The sequence below is a fragment of the Elephas maximus genome, chromosome 9 (assembly GCF_024166365.1).
Source record: "Elephas maximus indicus isolate mEleMax1 chromosome 9, mEleMax1 primary haplotype, whole genome shotgun sequence".
NCBI classification, from domain to species: domain Eukaryota; kingdom Metazoa; phylum Chordata; class Mammalia; order Proboscidea; family Elephantidae; genus Elephas; species Elephas maximus.
The window spans coordinates 10,276,497-10,297,228 of NC_064827.1; the positions used below are offsets into that span (position 1 = coordinate 10,276,497).

At 45.7% G+C, this 20,732-nt stretch overlaps 1 protein-coding gene across 1 annotated transcript in view; it reads left to right on the top strand.

Annotated features, from left to right (window-relative positions):
- The first annotated feature begins 296 nt into the window (after positions 1–296).
- PGM5 (phosphoglucomutase 5) overlaps positions 297–20,732 on the top strand; it is a 190,423-nt gene continuing 169,987 nt past the window's right edge. The window contains exon 1 of the mRNA XM_049895222.1: positions 297–1,125. Coding sequence (XP_049751179.1) covers positions 865–1,125 — 261 coding nt within the window. The 5' untranslated portion in view covers positions 297–864. The remainder of the gene's footprint in view (positions 1,126–20,732) is intronic.

A 20,732-nucleotide genomic window follows, 5' to 3' on the forward strand; every position in this document is an offset into this window, starting at 1 on the left:
GGTGGGTCCCGCTGGACCGAAGGGCCTGACAGTCGGTGATTCCCAACAACAAATGGTAGCACAGGGCGTGTGCGCGCACACAGACACACACGCAGCCCTGGCCTCCAATTTCAGCGCTGGCAGAAGATAACAATTCCCAGCTCGCCTTTCCAGGGTTATTTTTGGCCGGGGTTGTTCTCTGATGGCAAAAGGTTTCAGACCCCTCCTACCTCCCTCCTAGTCCTGATTGAAAAGAGAAACGTGTGCGTGCAAACTGCTCATTCCCAGGGCGCCGGGGAGAGAGGGCTGCTGGCGGGAGGGGAAGGGGGCTGGGGGTGCTGGAAGGACCCCGCACCCTGCTCAAACGCCTATCACTATTTCCTAGCGGAGGGTGCGCCTTGGAGGGAAGAGAGCGCCAGGGAAGGCTTGGGCCAGGCGCGGGAGGTGGCTAGCACTGGGACCTGCCTTTGGGAAGCCCCGAAAGTAAGTCCAGCTGGGGGAAAACTCTGGGCGCCTGGAGCAATCGGAAGGGAGAGAAAGTTGGGTCGGAGAGCTCAGTCTTGGAAGGCGGCGCTGGACTCCCCCGGAGTGGCGAGGACGCGTGGAGGGAGGGTCGCCGCGGGAGGGCGTAGGGCGCGGGCTCCGGCGCACAGCTTGGGCGCAGCGCGCAGGGTGTGGGCTCTCGGAGGCCCCGCAGGGCGTAGCTGAGTGCTCAGAGAGGAGGGTGGCTGTCGCCGCGGGAGGGCGCAGGGCGCGGGCTCAGGGTGAGGGCGGCCGCTCCGGGACCCGGCGGGGCGGAGTCGGGCACGGGGCCAGCCAGCAGGGCCCGTCCCCGGCACAGTCGCTCGGCCGGCGGAGCCGCGGCAACTCCGGCCAGGAGGCGCCATGGAGGGGAGCCCCATCCCGGTGCTGACGGTGCCCACGGCGCCCTACGAGGACCAGCGGCCGACAGGAGGCGGGGGCCTGCGGCGGCCCACCGGGCTTTTCGAGGGCCAGCGCAACTACCTGCCCAACTTCATCCAGAGCGTGCTGTCGTCCATCGACCTGCGCGACCGCCAGGGCTGCACCATGGTGGTGGGCAGCGACGGCAGGTACTTCAGCCGCACGGCCACTGAGATTGTGGTGCAGATGGCCGCGGCCAACGGGGTGAGTGACCGCGAGCCCCTGCGTGCTACCGCGCCCCCGCCACCCCTCTTTCCCAGGCCTCCCTCCTGCCCACTTGTCCTGTTGGAGAGGCTCCCTCGGCTCCCCGGCGCTGCCACTTTGCCGGGTCCCTTGTCTCCGGCGTTGGCGTCCCACCACTGCCACTCTCGGTAGCTTCCTCGTCACGCAGAGACCTGGGCTCTAGCAGTGCTCACTGCCCGGAGAATCCCTGGGGGTCCCCACCCTTCTTCGAGCCCCGTCGGGCACCCAGAACCTGCAGTCTCCCTGAACTCTCCCCAAGTCTCCCCACCTACCGCACCTGCTTGTTTTTCTTTTCGAAGTTTTCTCCCCATCCCTTTCCATTCCAGGGCAGCTCCGGGTTTTAAATGTTTATTCCAGCCACTTTTGCTCCCCACCCTCCCCTACACGGGGCCAACATAGCTCTTCTGTGCCCTATTTTGCAATCATCTTCTTTCCCCCTAAATCTTGGCCCTGCCAAATTTCACAGTAGGGTTGTCTCAGAAAACACAATGCCACACGCACGCATGCACACACACACACACACAAGCACACAGACACACGCACACACGTGTTGATCCCCGACATATTTGGCAAGTGTGGACCCTAAAGGTTTTTAATACCTGTTTTTTTTTTTTTTTGTTAACCCAGCGGAATTATTTAATGCTGAATTTGACTAGGGTGGGGTGGGGTGGGATCAGTTGGCGGCTGTGTAATAGCCGGGGCTCTCAGTTGGAGAGGCAGAGCTGTAAATGGTCCGAAGTGAGATACGCAGCATGGCTTGCGGAAAGCAGCAATTCCCAGCTCCTCTCCGATGCCTCTCGGCACTGGACAACATTTCATGCCTCTTCCCTTTTCAAATGTCATCCTCATTTCCGCCCCCCTCTCCCATGGTCTCTGCAGTCTTTTTTTGCAATCTGAGTTCTCAGACCTTTTCTCCCCTCTTTCTCCCTATCCAAAACTAGAAAGGCCTTTGGGCGTCTGCCCCCACCCTGATGGCCTCCTTTCCAAACTCTGCTACACCTCGAGGACCTCTGCCAGAGGAATACCTACCTTCAGGGGTCTCTGAATTACCTTGTTAATGCAGCCAGAAGGAGCCCTGGTGGCCCAAAGGTTAAGCACTTGGCTGCTAACTGAGAGGTAGAAACGTCAGGGGTTCAAACCCAGGAGCCATTCCATGGGAGAAAGATGTGGCAGTCTGCTTCCATAAAGATGACAGCCTAGAAACCCTATGGGGCAGTTCTTCTCTGTTTTACCTGGTGGCTAGGAGCCAGAATCGACTAAATGGCACATAACAACAATACAGTCAGACCCACCCACATCTAATCTCTCTTAAATGAAATCTCTTTTGCAGACATGTAAATGAGTGGGGACATCTTTAAAAGTGAAACTAAACAAGTGTCTGGCACTTGGCTCCTCTCCCTCCTTCCCATCCCTCTCATTTCTTGTTAAATGCTTCGCTCTTGTCCATTGAAACTCCTCCTTCTCAGTGCTTCAGGGATGGGGAAAGAAGTTGTTGTTTTTTTAATAACCAAAGCGATTGGTAGAGGCGGGGCTGGGGGGCCAGTAGTGGTCTCTGACCCCAGCAGACAAAGATGTTGGGATCTGGGACTTGGATTTCTCCATAGCTCCTTACTTGGGATCGAAGCAAATGGGCTTGAATCAAGGAGTTGGAAAGAAGTTGATGGATGGTCTCTTATTCTTGTCTGACAAAGCTTTTCCAGGAGAATGACAGGGAATAACGAGCCCTGGGAGCAAGGGCAGCTTCCCTATCCCTTCTGGGGACAACTTTTCTAAGGGGTGAGAGAAACATAGCCTGTTCAACGTTTGTCGTGGGTCGGGCTGTTTTTGCAGCTACAGTTGTTGTGTTGGCAGGGCGAACTCTGATCATGCTTCCCTGTTCCTCGCCATGCTTTATCATCAGCGTGCTTCAGTCTCTTACTTCAGTGGGTCTTCTCCGATAAAAACATTTTATTAACTTTCAGAGTGGAGATCTTTAACGAGATAAACCCTTTGCCATCTAGTGGATTCCGACTCAGAGTAGAACTGCCCCGTAGGGCTTCCAAGGCTGTAATCTTTACTGAAGCAGGTCACCAAGTCTTTCCTGGGTGGATTTGAGCCACTGACCTTTCTGTTAGCAGCTGAGCTCTTACTCTTGTACCACCAGGGCTCCTTCTACCATATTCCACAACATAACCTCTGGTTGTCCCCCCATAAGAAATACTAGGATGATCACAGGGTAAAGGTGACTGCCTGTATCTTCCATTATGTCTCTCTTGGGACCAGCCAGTAGTCTGTGGGATAAACTTTGGTGCCGTGGAAATATTCTGTTCCTTATTAATCTTTACCCCATTTAGTGTCTGTTGGTTATCCTTGCCTGAGCTGATTATTTCATTAACCTGTTGCCGTTTAGTCGATTCTGACTCATAGTGACCCTATAGGACAGAGTAGAACTGCCCCATAGAGTTTCCAAGGAGTGGCTGGTAGATTTGAACTGCTGACCTTTTGGTTAGCAGCCGTACCTTTTAACCACTATACCACCAGGGCTCCTGCCATTTCACTGGGGGTTTCAAAATGATGATTTTTCTAAATCTCTAATTCATTGACACATTTTAGCTGATATTTTTCTATACAGAGAGCTTTCGCATGTGATAGGGGCTATGGGGTACCTGAAATATATTTCCTCTGTTTAATTCTCTCTCTTTTTTAAAGAACAATTTTCAGTGAAAGGCTTAGGTAAAATAGCCAGCCCACTGGTGGCAAAGGAGTTCTGTTTTGTTGGATTTGCTTCCCCTCTTTTGAATATCACTACGACTCTGGGAGTATTGCGATGAAAATGTGAGAGCCGGAACTTGACGGGACTGCCTTGTTTTTCCAGGTGTCACAAGTTTTCTGCCTTTGAAAGGGTGCAGTCTTACCACTTCTCTATCGCTTGTCTTAGTAGAAAATATTGGTGTTTTCCTTCTCTGACAGGTTTCTGCCTTATATGCGTTCCGGTTTTTGCAGGTTTTACTGTATACATTCGATTGAATGAATTAGTGAATAAATGAGAAGATACTTTTTACCTGCTTTTGTAGGTTTTATGTGGCTCATATGAATTTATCTAAAAGATCTCTAGAAATGATTTTAATTTCCCTTTTTGAGTTACAAATGACACCATTCTATATAGAATAAAAGGAAAAATAATTTCTAAGTACAAAGTTTAGTTTGTAAACTGTTGGGGTTCCCCCCCCCCGTTTGAATCTTCATATCCTTTTTGGTGGTTCAGACTCTTTGTATGTCGGTTCTAACTCCTTAAAGAATTCAAGAGTGGAATGCAACATAACGCTTCAAGAATGCCTTCCTCTTTTTCTAGGTGGATTCACCCGAGACTATGGGCATCTATTTCTCCTCTTTATTCTAATCTTTTTTTTTTTTTTTTTTTAGTCCTAAACTACCTGGTGGCACAGTGGTTAAAAGCGCTCAGCTGCTAACCGAAAGGTCAGTTGTTTGAACCCACCAGCTGCTCCGCAGAACAAAGATGTGGCAGTCTGTTCCTGTAAAGATTGTTGCTGTTGTTAGGTGCTGCCCAGTTGGTTCTGACTCATAGTGACCCTGTGTACAACAGAACGAAATGCTGTCCAGTCCTGCACCATCCTCACAATCGCTGTTATGCTTGAGCCCGTTGTCTCAACCACTGTGTCAGTCCATCTCCTGGAGGGTCTTCAACTTTTTCACTAACCTTCTTTTTTTTTTTTACCAAGCATAATGTCCTTCTCCAAAGACTGGTCCTTCCTGATAACATATCCAAAGTATGTGAGACGAAGTTTCGCCATCCTTGCTCCTCGGGAGCACTCTGGCTGTACTTTCCAAGACAGATTTGTTCGTTCTTTTGGCTGTCCACGGTGTACGTTAAAAAAACACACACACACACAAAAAAAAAAAAACACAAAAAAACCAAACCTGCTGCCATCGCGTTGATTCCAACTCATAGTGACTCTATAGGACAGAGTAGAATGGCCCCATAGGGTTTCCAGGGAATGCCTGGTGGATTCAAACTGCTGACCTTTTGGTTAGCAATGCTATAGCTCTTAACCACCAGGGTATATACTTCCTTAGAAATCCTGTGGACTGTTCTACCCTGTCCTACAGGGTGACTGTGAATCTGAATCGACTTGATGGCAGTGAATTTTTTTGGTTTTGGTAAACTACCTTTAATATAAACAAATCTGTCTTGGAAGAAGTATAGCCAGAATGCTCCTTGGAAGCAAGGATGACGAGACTTCGTCTTACATACTTTGGACATGTTGTCAGGAGGGATCAGTTCCTGGAGAAGGACATCATGTTTGGTAAAGAAGAGGGTCGGCAAAAAAGAGGAAGACCCTCAATGAGATGGACTGACACAGTGGCTGCAATATTGTGAGGATGGCACAGGACTAGGCGGTGTTTCATTCTGTGGTACAAAGGGTTGCTATGAGTTGGAACCAACTCGATGATGCCTAACAAAGAGAGCAACAACCTTTAGTATTGGACAGATGTCAGCACTGCTTCTGCCTGAGATGTTTCTCACTTTTTCTAATACCTGCTTTCTCTGAAGATGTCGGTCTATAACAACACTGTCCAATAGAACTTTCTTTGATGATGAAAATGTTCTAGAACCAGGGCTGTCCTACCCACTAGCCACATGTGACTACTGAGCACTTGAAATATAGCTAGTGCAAACAAAGAAATGAATTTTAAATTTTATTTAATGTTAGCCAGTTTAAATTTAAATAGTCACTTGTGACTAGTAGCTGCCATATTGGACAGCATAGCTCTATAATTTAGCATTTAAAATCTCTTTTTTATTTTTATTTTTTAGTTGGAGCTATACTTACAACCAAAAGTAACCACAGGTCAAATAAAGGTTAAAAAAACAGATTAAAAAATGTTGCCATTGAGTCGATTCCTGACTCACAGTGACCCTATAGGACAGAGCAGAATTGTCCCATAGGATTCCAAGGAGCAGCTGGTAGATTTGGACTGCCGACCTTTTGGTTAGCAGCCGTGCTCTTAACCACTGCGCCACCAAGGCCCCCAAATAAAGGTAGATCACCAAATACTATAAACACTCACGTGGCGAACCCAGAGCAGTTCTTCGTAAGAGGTAACCACACCGTCTTTTGGCTTCAGCCTTGGAGGCAGTGAGATATGGGGTGGGGGATATGTTTCTCTCCAGCTGCTGGGAGGCTCTTTTTCTTTTCCCAGCCCTGCCATTCAAGCTGCAGGACAGATGCCTGGACTCTTGAAATGCCTTGAAGCCTCTTGTTTCCTCTTCTATAAATTGGGTATGACAGCATCACGGAAGTATCCCGGAAATCAAATGATGCACTTTGAAAGCACTTTGTCACGCCTACAAAGCTAAGAAATGGCAAGGTTTGTTATGATGTACGGCAAGCTGAATGCATCTCAGATTGTCTTAGTTCCTTAGCGCTGCTATAACAGAAATACCACAAGTGGATGGCTTTAACGAATAGACATTCATTTTCTCACAGTTTTGTTGTTGCTGTTGAGTTGATTGCCCCATAGGGTTTACTAGGGTTTAGGGGAGCCGAGCGCTCAAACATTGTGGCTCTAGGGCTCCTTTTGTCACAGTTTAGGAGGCTAGAAGTCTGAATTCAGGACACCAGCTCTAGGGGAAGTATCCAGACAGGTACTTGCACTGATTTTATTTGATCACAATGGGCCATGAGGGGCTGGTTGTGGCAAAGAACGAGAATACACGTGCCTTGGCACTTGCTACACGTATCTGGGGAACAAATCTTGGTGTGACCCCAAAGACAAGGGAGGACTTGAAAGGGGAAGCAGTGTGAGAGGTGATGGTGGGTGAGAAGTAGGGAGGGAAGAAGAAGGAAAACGAGGGGTGAACTGCTTCAGCACCTGGAGCTTCTTCTTTGGAAGGATCTGAAGATCCGGAGTTGAGTGCTTTCGGTCTTGTCTCTATCAGGACAAAAGGGCTGGTTGTGATTTCTCTGTGTTTCTTACTGGTGTTCACTTCAGAACAGGGAATGGAAAGAGCTGCTCTCTCTCAGACACTAGGAAGGGGAGGTTTGGTGGTACATAGCTGCCGGCGAGTCGGCCCCCAACTCATGATGACGCCATGCACAATGGAACAAAACGCTGTCCCATCCTGCACTACTTCCTTGATCAGTTGTGGATCAGACTGTTGTGGTCCATAGGGTTTCCACGGGCTGATTTTTAGAAGTAGGTTGCCAGGTCTTTGTTCCTAGTCCATCTTAGTCTAGAACCTGCACTGAAACCTGTTCAGCATTATAGCAACAGGCATGCCTCCACTGACAGACGGCTGGTGGCTGCTCATGAGGTCATTGGCCGGGAATCGAACCTGGGTCTCCCACATGGAAGGTGAGAATTCTGCCACTGAGCTGCCACCGCCTGATGGAGAGAACTGTAAAGAACCTTCAATAACTACATCCTGTTTCCTCTTCCAGACCCCCACGCCTGAGCTGTAGAATTGGGAAATACATTAAGTGAACAAGAGCAAACTTTAGGGAGCCCTTGATGCCTATCTCCTTGTTTGGGTCAGCTCCTTCTTAATACTTTGAGCCTCTAGTCTTCTGTCACTCTTTATGGGGAGGTAAAGGGAGTGAAGCGGAGTTCTGGTGCTGTGGAGTTTAAGCGCTCGGCTGCTAACTGAAAAGTCAGTGGTTCAAAACCACCAGTCAGTGGTTCAAACCCACAGGGTTGCTATGAGTTGGAATCAACTTGACGGCAGTGGGTAAAGGGAGTGAGGAGGTTTTGAGAACAGCTGGGCCCTCCCAGTTGCTGGGGTGGGTTATTTTAAGCTTTGTTTAAAGTGTGCAGAGCCCCAGATGGCATTTTTAACCGAGCCGCTTTATTAAATCCTGTGATAATGCATAATGTTTATTGAAAAGGCAGACATACATCCGAAACATTATGTGTGAAAGTTTTGAGAATTTCCTATATAACATCTCTTGGAGCCCTTCGTGAGTGCCACAAGTTTTCTAGTTTCTGTACAGACTTGGAGAACAGAAGTTGGAACCCAGTATTGGAGGAGTCCAAACATAGGTCCTGGACTCTCCATCTTACCCGTCGTCTTTTGGGCCTCAGCCACTCTTCCGTTAGACAGTGGGAATAGGAGCAATCATTGTAATAAAATTTGAAAGAGATTATTTGGGGATAGGCGTGCCTGGGTAGTGCAAATGGCTAAAGTACTCGGCTGCTAACTGAAAAGCTGGTGGTTTGAGTCCAGCCGGAGGCACCTTGGAAGAAAGGCCTAGTGATCTACTTGGAAAAATCAGGCATTGAAAACCCTATGGATCACAGTTCTACTCTGACACACAGGGGTCTCCATGAGTAGGTGTCAACTGTATGGCAACTGGTTTTGGTATCTAGGAATAAGAGGCAGAAAAGAAATAGGCCTAAACTGCTCAGGGCTTTTTAAATTGAAGGTAGAAAACGAGGGCGGTCATGTCTTGGGTCAGTCTGCAGTCTTGAGAGTTAATTTGCAAACACTCACGTATGGCCAGTATGCCTTTGTTGTTCATACTTGCATAGCTGAAGGAAAATTTTTATCTCATTTGACTCTCATTAGTTATGAGTGAAGTGGTATCTAGAACACACAAGGCTTTTTAAAAGCCACATTTTTTTTTCATTTTTATATTTTTCATCTCTCACATTTTTAGTGGTGTCAACTTTTGGGGGTAATGGTGTCTGTACTTGTATGATGAGAAAATTTTCAGGAGACATTTCAACCCCAAAGAAATTATTTATTTATTTTGGCCTAAAGTCATGGAAGTTTTTGACCTTTTATCTCCCTATCAAAGTTTTTACTAATAGGTATTCTGTTCAAATATAATATATAATTATTGCCTTTTTATTGTTTTTCTCTAAATAAGATTTCTATTTTTTTTTTTTTTTTAAGTTATGGGTACCTAGTTTTCTAGTTAGGAATTTCTAATTGAAAGAGAAAGGAATTTGAAATCAGACTAGAGTTTATCCTATTTGGTAAAAAAAAAAAAAAAAAAATTTGGTAAAAGACTCTATAAAATACTGGGAGGAGAGCTTTACAAGTGGTTGATAGCCACAATATATAAAAAGCTCTTCCAAATCAATAAGAAAATTTAAACAATTCAATAGAAACATTGTCTACAACACCACCAAACACATGAAAAGGTGATCAATCTCATTGCTAATGCAAGAACTATAAATAAAAAGTTTATTAATTTGAAAAAAATTAGAAATACCCACAGTTGGAAAATTGCCATGGTTGCACACTGTTTGTGGATGTTGATACAATTTTTTGGTTAGGCAATTTGGCAGTATATATCCAAATTAAGAGTGTTTTTTCAATAACCCAGGACTTCCTTAGTCTACGAACCTATCCTGCAGGTTTTCTAGTACAAGTGTCCAATTACCTAGGTACAAGAATGCACACAGCAGGGTTCTGTTAAACAAAAAATTGGAAACAATGTATAGGTTCAACAGTTGAGAACAGGTACATGGTTTATGAGACAGCCACACAATGGGTACCATTAAAATCCATAAACAGAGGAAGTAGACCTTTATATGACATAAGAAAGCTTTGAACGATAGCTTGTTAATTAAATTAAGAAAACAATTAGTAGAGCATTGTGGATAGTATGATCCCACTTTTGTGTATACAATATAGGCATAGAAATAGGCTTAGAAGAACACACCCCAAAGAGTTAACGATGGATCTATTTGGCGCGTGTGTGTGTGGGGGGGGGGCGGGGGGGAGAAATCGTGTACTTTTCTTTGTTAAAAAAAGATACGTGTATGTGCATTGCTTTTGTAATTACAACACGTCAGTAAAAACTAATGAGAAAAAAACTAGAAGATCTAGATTGGAGTTAAAGTACTGCCATTCGCAACTTGTATGAGCATGGGGAAGTCACTTAGCCTCCTGGAGTTCGTTTCCTCGTTTATGAAAATAGAGAAGGTCATAGCATTCACCCCCACGTCTCCCAGGGCTGCTGGGAGGACTGAATGTGGTGGGGGGTTATTACTAATTATTGTGTTTACTCGTATGACACAATCAGTACTAGAATATTTTTCCCCGATTAAAATACAAGAAGCAGCACATGTATGTTTTTTGCTCTTAGGAGCTTTTCTGTCGGAAGGCATCTGTCGATGTGCTGGTCACAGTTGCTTTGGTGGGGCTTCCTCTTGACTTTTGGCATTCCTCCACGCTGCTGGCAAGTCTTAGGTGGTGGCTGCTGAGGTCAATACCCTCCTGGCTCCCAACACACACACACACATATGCACACATACACACACTCATGCACACACAGTAGGACATAGTCATGTACAGCACACAAGCACACACACCACAACACTCATGCACAATCACACACTCACACACGCACAAGCACACACCCCTACACACAAGCACACATTCATGAACACACAAGCACACACATATGCACACTCATCTGCACACAAGCACACGCACAGACATGCACACACAAGCACACTCACACTCACACATTCATGCACACACAGGCACAAATAAAAAGCACGCGCTCATATACAAGTACACTCATGCACATAGCACAGCCTCATACACACATGCACACACAAGCAGACACAATCACACCCATGCACGTACACCACACACACACACTCACACACGAATTCACAACATACGCACAGGCACGCTATCATGGACACGTGCACACAGTCATACACACTCACACGCATACGCACACCCGCGCACACACACTCGCTCCACCAGGGTACTTGCGGTGGCAGCAGCGGCTTTGGCCTGAGACTGAGCTCTGCAGAAAGGACCTTTTTTGCACGGCCCGCACATGATTTCATTATCTCCTGCTGAGGATTGGCTGTCTCAAGGCCCCCTTTCCACTTTCAACCTCTCTGAGGTTCAGGCTGTGCGAAGAGCAGAGCCCCCCCACCCCACTGCACCCCACTGAAGCCAGGTCATGATCGGCCCGTTTCACCAGGATTTCCAAGCCTAGCGGGTGAGCCACGTGAGAGATTACTGAGGGGAACAGACCAGGAGAGGCTAAGAGACTCCATGGTAATCTGCTAACTCGTCTGCGAGGGCACAGCTGCCCGTACCTGCGACACGTCAAAGTCCTTTGTCAGATGCTGTCAGGCACCTGTCCCTGCAGCACCCCCCCCCACCCCAGTGAGGGCTAGAAGGTATGATCTCGGAGAGGACCTCCCAAATGTAAAGTGGCAGATGCATGGTCCAGAAGACCCAGCCTAGCTGTCACAAATAACGGAAATGGTTTAATCCTGGTGAGCTGTAAACCTGACGCCAGAGGCTGCTTGTTCACTGGGACATCACACACAGGGCGGGGGTGTCTAGCTGACCGGCAGCCGTTACCTGACAGCCAGGTGGAACTGCATCTGATAGGGTTTGTTTAAAAATCCACGCAAATGTGTTTTCTTTGATTGTGAAACCTACTCCAAGATAACATAGCTCTAAAGAGACCCTGTTGTCTTTGGAGATTTTATATATAAGTGTGTACATATAATATAGTATAATAGAATGTAACATAATTATAGTATAAACAAAAACCAAACCCATTGCTGTCAAGTCGATTCCGACTCATAGCAACCTTATAGGACAGAGTAGAACTGCCCCATAAGGTTTCCAAAGAGCAGCTGGTGGATTTTAACTGCTGACCTATTAGCAGCCGAGTTCTTAACCACTGCACCACCAGGGCTCCATATAATAACATATCATAACATAGCATGGTACAGCATGGCACGGCACACAGCACGGCACAACAAGCCCTAGTGGTGTAGTAGTTAAGAGCTTGGCTGCTAACCAAAAGGTCAGCAGTTTGAATCCACCAGCCGCTACTTGGAAACCCCGTGGGGCAGTTCTACTCTGCCCTATAGGGTCCCTATGAGTTAGAATTGATTCAGCGGCAATGGGTATAACCAAGGAGCCCTGGTGGTGTAGTGGTTAAGTGCTCGGCTGCTAAATGAAGAGTAGGCAGTTCAAACCCCACCAGCTGCTCCGTGGGAGAAAGGCGTGGCTATCTGCTTCTGTAAAGATTTACAGCTTTGGCAACCCTGTGGGGCAGTTCTGCTCTGTCCCATACGGTTGCCATAAGTTGGAATCGATGGCAAGGGATTATACCGTAACCCAAAGCCCATTGCCATCAAGTGGATTCTGACTCATAATGACCCTATAAGACAGAGTAAAACTGCCCCATAGGGTTTCCAAGTCTGTAAATCTTTATGGAAGCAGACTGCCACACCTTTCTCCTGTGGGATGGCTGGTGGATTTGAACCATTGACCTTTCAGTTAGCAGCCACAGCACCACCAGGGCTCCTTTTTACTATACCATACATACCATATTACATTATATTACATTGTTGTTGTTTGGTGCCCTTGAGTCAGTTCCGACTCATAGTGACCCTATGTACAACAGAACAAAATACTGCCCGGTCCTGCACCATCCTCATGGTTGTTGTTATGCTCAAGCCCATTGTTGAAGTTACCATATCAATCCATTTCCTGGAGGGTCTTTCTCTTTTTCACTGACCCGCTACTCTACCAAGCATGATGTCCTTCTCCAGGGACTGGTCCCTCCTGATAACATGTCCAAAGTATGTGAGAGGAAGTCTCGTCTGTCTTGCTTCTAAGGAGCATTCTGGCTGTATTTTTCGAAGACAGATTTGTTCGTTCTTTTGGCTGTTCATGGTATATCCAATATTCTTTGCCAATACCGTATTTCAAAGGCATCAACTCGTCTCTGGTCTTCCTTATTCATTGTCCAGCTTTCACATACGTATGAGTCGACTGAAAACACCATAGCTTGGGTCCGGCACACCTTAGTCCTCAAAGGTGACATTCTTGCTTTCTATACCTTAAAGAGGTCTTTTGCAGCAGATTTGCCCAATGCAACGTGTCATTTGCTTTCTTGACTGCTGCTTCCTGGGAGTTGATTGTGGATCCAAGTAAGATGAAATCCTTGACAACTTCACTATTCTGTCAGTTTATTATGATGTTGATTATTGGTCCAGTTGTGAGGATTTTTGTTTTCTTTATGTTGAGGTGTAATTCATACCGAAGGCTGTATCGTCTTTGATCTTTATCAGTAAGTGCTTCAAGTCCTTTTCACTTTCAGCAAGCAAGGTTATGGCATCTGTATATCGTAGGTTGTTAATGAGTTTCCTCCAATCCTGATTTCCACGTTGTTTTTCGTATAGTCCAGTTTCTTGGATTATTTGCCCGGCATACAGATGGAACAGATATGGTGAAAGGATACAACCCTGACACACACCTTTCCTGATTTTAAATCACGCAGTATCCCCTCATTCTGTTCAAATGGCTGCCTCTTGGTCTGTGTACAGATTCTTTGTGAGCACAATTAAGTGTGTTCTGGAATTCCCATTCTTTGCAGTGTCATTCATAATTCGTTATGATCCACACAGTCGAATACCTTTGCATAGTGAATTAAACACAGGTAAACATTTTTCTGGTATTCTCTGCTTTCAGCCAGGATCCAGCTCACATCAGCAATGATACCCCTGGTTCTATGTACTCTTCTGAATCCAGCTTGAATTTCTGGCAGTTTCCTATTGGTGTACTACTGCAACCACTTTTGAATGATCTTCAGCAAAATTTTACTTGTGTCTGATATTGATGATATCGTTTGATGATTTCCACATTCTATCGGATCACATTTCTTTGGCTACAAATATGGATCTCTTCCTGTCAGTTGGCCAGGTAGCTGCCTTCCAAATTTCTTGGCAGAGATGAGTGAGCATTTTCAGCACTGCATCTGTTTGTTGACACATCTCAATTGGTATTCCATCAATTCCTGGAGCCTTGTTTTTCACCAATGCCTTCAATGCAGCTTGGACTTCTTCCTTCAATACTATTGGTTCTTGTTCATATGCTACCTCCTGAAATGGTTGAATGTCGACCAGTTCTTTTTGGTACAGTGACTCTTTGTATTCCCGCCATCTTCTTTTGAGGTTTTCTGCATCGTCAATATTTTGCCCGTAGAATTCTTCAATGTTGCAACTCAAGGCTTGATTTTTTTCTTCAATTCTTTCAGCTTGAGAAATGCTAAGTGTGTTCTTCCCTCTTGAGTTTCTGACTCTAGGTCTTTGCACATTTCATTAAATTACTTTGTCTCCCCAAGCTGCCCTTTGAAATCTTCTGTTCAGCTCTTTACTTCATCATTTCTTCCTTTCCCTTTAGCTACTCTACCTTCAAGAGCAACTTTCAGAGTCTTTTCTGGGATCCATTTTGGCCTTTTCTTTCTTTCCTGTCTTTTTAAATGACCTTTTGCTTTCTTCATGTATGGTGTCCTTGATGTCATCCCACAAATCATCTGGTCTTCAGTTGTTAGGATTCAGTGTGTCAAATCTATTCCTGAGATGGTCTCTAAATTCAAATGGGATATACTCAAGGTCTTACTCTGATTCTTGTGGACTTGTTTTAATTTTCTTCAGCTTCAACTTGAGTTTGCATATGAGCAGTTGATGGTCTGTTCTGCAGTCGGCCACTGGCTGATATTGAGCTTCTCCATTGTCTTTCCCCAGATGCACTTGATTTGATTCCTGTGTATTCCATCTGCTGAGGTGCTCGTGTATAGTCACTGTTCATGTTGTTGGAAAAAAGTATTTCCAGTGAATAAGTCGTTGGTCTTGCAAAATTTTTTTTCATGCAATATCTCGCATCATTTTTATCACCAAGGCCGTATTTTCCAACTACCTATCCTTCTTCTTTGTTTTCAACTTTCACATTCCAATCATCAGTAATTATCAGTGCATCCAGATTGTATGTTTGATTAATTTCAGACTGCAAAAGTTAGTAAAAAAGCCTTCTTTTTTGTTTTCCTTTAAGCCCCAACACATTTGCACAAGGAGTACAGACCTATTTAAGTACTGACATACTGTAATCACATAATCGCACTGTTCTTCAGCAGTGAGACATGTTCCTGCTTACACGTCATTTTTCACAAAGTTGGTGTGTGGTCAGTGATTTCAAATCCACATGCACAGTGGGATGTTTTCTCACGCAATTAACAAGTATTTAAACGACTGATGCTATCTATGTATCTAGCTTTAGCTCAACCACAAAACCTTCTTTCAAAACCAGGAACTACAACATAAAGAAATTATATTCAAATAACAGGGATTCGTAGAAAATCAAAGCTCATTATGCTAACCATAATTCTTCATTGTCGAGGACCCAGGCAAGTCAGAAGGGCTAATTTATTTGTTCCCACCCACTGCTGTTGAGTCTTATAGTGACCCTATAGGACAGAATAGAGCTACCTTATAGGGTTTCCAAGGCTGTAATCTTTCTGGAAGCCGTCTGCCACATCTTTCTCCCACCTAACAGCTGGTCGTTTTGAACTGCCAACCTTTCGGTTAGTAGCCAAGTACTTAGCCATTGTGCCACCAGGGTTCATAATTGATTTGTTAGAATAGTGTTTTCCGGCTACCAGCTGTACAAAGAATGAATAAATGTACAAAAAAGGAGATACCTTAAAGGAGATGACGTACGTGAATGAAAATAACATGGGTCTAGCCTATGGTGGGCACATGATAAATAAATGACACGGTAGTTTCTTAATAAGTGGTAGGGCTTTGCTCTCTGTTAAATAGAAAGCAGGGTTCAGCTTGAAGCTCTTCAGTAATACTTGGCTATAAGCTTAATGGAAGCAGATTGCCAGGCCTTTCTTTCTCAGTACCACTGGTTCAAACCTCCAAACTTTAGGTTAGTAAAAAAACAAAAACAAAAAAGCCCAAACCCGTGGGGTCGATTCTGACTCATAGGGACCCCATAGGGTTTCCAAGGCTGTAAATCTTTACAGAAGCAGACTGCTACATCTTTCTTCCAAGGAGCCACTGGTGGTTTTGAACTGTTGGCCTTTCAGTTGGCAGTCAATCACTTTAACCACTGCACCACCAGGGCTCCTTAGGTTAGTAGTCAAGTTCAAACCATTTTTGCCACCCTGGGATCTCACCATGAGGGGTATAATTTCTACAGCAAAACCTTCAAAAGCCGGAACCTGTGTAAGGGGAGCCCTGTTAGAGAGGGAAAACTCAAATAAATTCCCCTAATCGCAGTAGAAAAGTGGTAAGAACACACCTTGTCAAAGGCGGAAAACTTGTGAGACCCAGAGAAAAAAGGCAGTCCTGACACGTTCTGGCTCTCAAAGGTTTCATCTTATTTTCATCCTTCCATCCCCTACTTTGTAGCGGAAAACTAGATTTCAGACTGTAGAAAGCTAGATTTCCTGATCTTCTCAGAGACACCTTGAGAACTGGCGAGCCGACTGAAGAGGACTCCGCCAAACGCCTGGATGCCGGCGACTTTTCTGCACTTGTTCAGATGTTAGGAGGTGAATGTGAAATCCATCTCGGTGTGGTTCTAACAGCTCTCATTTCCCCCTCCAGTCCCTGAGTGTGTGTGTAAAGACTTCCAGGGCTGCAGGAAGTGGAGGATGGGCTCTAGTTCCCACCTGGCCTCCCTGTAACAAAGCGCACAACTGCACAACTATCCCTGTGCCAGTGGAGCAGGCCCTCGACGTTCGGATAACCACCTCCATGCCGAGCGCTTGTTATTTCTCAAGATCCCACTTAGCCGTCCCCTGCTTCCCCATATGGGCTGGCACCCGTCTTGCGCAGCTGTGGCTGAAAGGTTTAGTCTTCACCACCATGGCTGCTTAGTTTTGGGCTTCCTTTGCAGTTTTTTTTTTTTTTTTTTTTTTTTAACCAAGAAGACGAGAAACAGACATCTTTTTGTCTACGCCTTTGCACAGCACGTTGCTGGAGATGGCGGTGGCCGTAGGGTCCTATAGAACACGTTCACTCTGAGAACCATGGAGGACATTTCTGTTTGTGGCTCTCTTTGCTCTCTGTGGTTCAGTCTGGGAATTAGAGGGGTATGTCTGGAAACCCTGGTAGTGTGGTGGTTAAGAGTTCGGCTGCTAACCAGAAGGTTGGCAGTTGGAATCCACCAGGCGCTCCTTGGAAACCCTATATGGCAACAGGTTTGGAGTTTTTTTTTGGTCATGGTAAGAGGAGGATATTGAGGGATGCCATGCTTACTTTTTGTTTTCTCTCTTTTGGATTCCTCCCTCCTTTTTATAAAATGACTTATTTAAGAGCTAAAAGGGAGTCATAAAGTAGACATCTTATTTAAGAGAGTTCGCACATAAAAAAAAAAATCCTGCTTTCACTGATGTTGTATTGTTGTGGTTTTAGGTGTTATGGTGTTGATTTCAACTCATAGAGACCCCGTGCAACAGAGTAGAACTGCCCCATAGGGTTTCCTTGGCTGTAATCTTTACAGGAGCAGATCACCAGGTCTTTCTCCCACAGAGTCATGGGGTGGTTCGAACCAGCAACCTTTGGTTTAGCAGCTGAGCACTTAACTGTTGTGCCGCTAAGACTGTTTACCTGCTTTCATTAGTGTGATATTACTGGCGGAAAACTCAACTGGGTGTCAAAATTCTGAATCTACTCTGAGATTCTAGGCTGAGGGTTTAAATTATACATCTTTGCTCTCTTGGCCTTTAATTTGAGCTGGTTGAAACTGAAGTCATCCTCTACCTAATTTAGAAGTGTAGCCATTAGCATTCTGACAGAAGAGGAGCCATCGGAAATAGTCATTAAAGCAAATAAAAACTTGGTTGTATATGGCACCTTATGTAAAGGAATGAAAGTGCTGGGAGAAAGCTTTATGTAAGAAAATTTCCTCTTTATCAAGACACGTGCCTATGGCACATGGAAGGATAGATGCATTCCCTTGTCGTTGCTGGGTGTCGTCTAGTTGATCTCGACTCATGGCAACCCATGCGACAGAGTAGAACTGCCCCATAGGGTTTTCTAGGCTATAATCTTATGGGAACAGATCGCCAGGTCTTTCTTTCTCAGAGCAGCTGGGGGGGTTCCAACTGCTGACCTTTTGGTTAGCAGCCAAGCATGTAACCATTGCACAACCAGGGCTCCTTACAAATTCTTTTAGTGCCTGCCATGTCCATTAATGGTTGGAGAAAATAATTATACAATCTCAGTGAGGTTTAGAGTTCATGGAAGCCATTGTTATCAAGTTAGAAGGATAGACACAGAGACCACGGGGAATCACATCATGGGAAATGATGGTCATTGCACACTGCTCCCCGTATCACTCCCCTTCCCCATCCACGTGCAAGTCAGGCCTGGGCAGGAACAGCGTCATGTGTCCCTGTGTCTGTATGTCTCACATGTGTGTCTGCAGGGGTCTGTGTCATGGTGTTTATGTGTCTACCTGTGGGTCTTGGGATCTGTATCTGTTCATCTCCACATTCTGTTCCTATGTGTGGGTAGTTCCTGGGTGGTACAAACATTTAGGTGCTCAGAGACTAACTGAAAGGTTGCAGGTTTGAATCCACAGAGGTTCTTTGGAAGAAAGGCCTGGCGATCTGCTTCTGAAAAATCAGCCACTGAAAACCCTGTGGAGCAGTTCTACTCTGACACACATGGGTCGTGATGAGTGGCTATAAGTCGGAGTCGACTTGAAGGCAACTGTTTGTCTTTTTAGAAGCGACAATGGACTAGGGTCTCCCTTGCCCGACTTTCTAAGTGGAAACTTAAGGAAAAGCTCCTCAGTTGCCAGTGAAGCCCACCTCGCTTCATGCATCTTCCTCAGGGCTGGCTGGGGTTCCCCGTCCAGCCAAGTGTGGGCGTAGGATCTCTGCAGCACCCTCTTTGGGACGGTTGGTGAGGATGCAGCAGAAGGCCCTGGCTGGGACTTATCAGGCTTCCGTCTGTGTTTCACCTAGAAATAAAATCAGATGTTACAGCTCCGTTGCTGTGAGCAAAACCCAAGGCAGGTATGCAGGTAGACCACCTTTTCCTTGTGATGTAGTAGTCGGCTACATTGACCAGAAAACAGAAACAAACAAGCCTCCAAACCAGTGCCACCGAGTCAGTTCCAACTCCTGGCATCCCTGTGTGTTGCAGAGTAGAACTGCTCCACAGGGTTTTCAAGGTTTTCAAGGCTGTGAACTTTTGGGTGCTGATCTCCAGACCTGCCTTCTGAGGCGCTGCTGGGAGGGTTTGAACTGACAACCTTTCCGTTAGCAGCCGAGCGGTTAACTGTTTGTGCCACCTTCACACTAGTTAGCACCCTATATGAAAACTGGCCACCTGGCCACACCTTGAAGCAGGGGTGGGCAGGAGAATGGAAGCCCTGGTTGAGCAGCAACACCTCTGTGCTATGGAAGGGCAATCATGGACTTTTGTGGACTGTTTTCCAAGTCTTGGAGCCCTGGTGGCACCGTGGTTTAGAGCTGGCTACTAACCAAAAGGTTGGCAGTTCAAATCCACCAGCTGCTCCTTGGAAACCCGATAGGGTAGTTCTACCGTGTCCTAGGGGGCTAGTGTGAGTTGGAATTGACTTGATGGCAACCTTTTTTTTTTTTAACCAAGTCTACCACAGCTACGCAGCCTCCATGATTGTCCTTTCCAACGGCTGGAGAATACTCCGTAAGCTGATACAGGACAGTTTACTCAACAAGCTCTTCACGATCAGATATTTATTCAGATCTTCAAGACGACTGCGCTTTTAATGAACCCGACTGTCGGGAGTACTTACATCCACGTAACTTTCCCTTCTTAAAGATGATTCTTTGAAGAATAATTCTGAAAAATGGCAGAGACGGAATTATGAACAAAAGTTATAAGTATTTTTTCAGGTCCTTGAAGCCACGGGCTTCCTCCTCGATCGCAGTGCTCACAGTGCCTTCCACAGTGCCTGCTTCTTGGTAGGTACCCAATTTGTTGAGTTGAACGATGAAATAGATTTCGACAGGAGCATGTGGGACATAACTTATCAGGGCTCTGGATAGTAATATGAGTGTAATTATTTTCCTGCATCTTCCCTGTCTTACCAAATGGCATTGCCATCTGTCCAGTTACTAGAGGTACAAGTTGGGAGTTACTCTTGACTCCTTCCTTTCTTTTTTTTTTTAAATTGTACTTTAGATGAAGGTTTATGGAGGAAACTGGTTTCTCGTTAAACTATTAGTACACATATTGTTTTGTGACATTGGTGGCCAACCCCACAACATATCAACACTCTCCCCTTCTCAACCTTGGGTTTCCCATTACCAGCTTTCCTGTCTCCTCCAACTTTCTCGTCCTTGCCCCTGGGCTGGTGTGCCCATTTAGTCTTGTTTTGTTTTATGGGCCTTTCTAATCTTTGGCTGAAGGGTGAACCTCAGGAGTGACTTCATTACTGAGCTAAAAGGGTGTCTGGGGCCCATACTCTTGGGGTTTCTCCAGTCTCTGTCAAACCAGTAAATCTGGTCTTCTTTTTTTTTTTCTTTTTGTGAGTTAGAATTTTGTTCTACTTTTTCTCCAGCTCTGACCGGGATGCTCTATTGTGATCCCTGTCAGAGCGTGACTCCTTTTTCCCCTGCTCCTGTTTTAGTTATTTATTGCTGCGTGAGAAACCCGGTGGCTGAAAACAGCCACGAGTATTATGTTCCCTCACAGTTTCTGTGGGACAGAACTTGGGGTCTTCTGACCAGAGCTTCGAGCCTGTTCATTCTGGTTCGACTCCCTGCTGAGAATATGCAGTT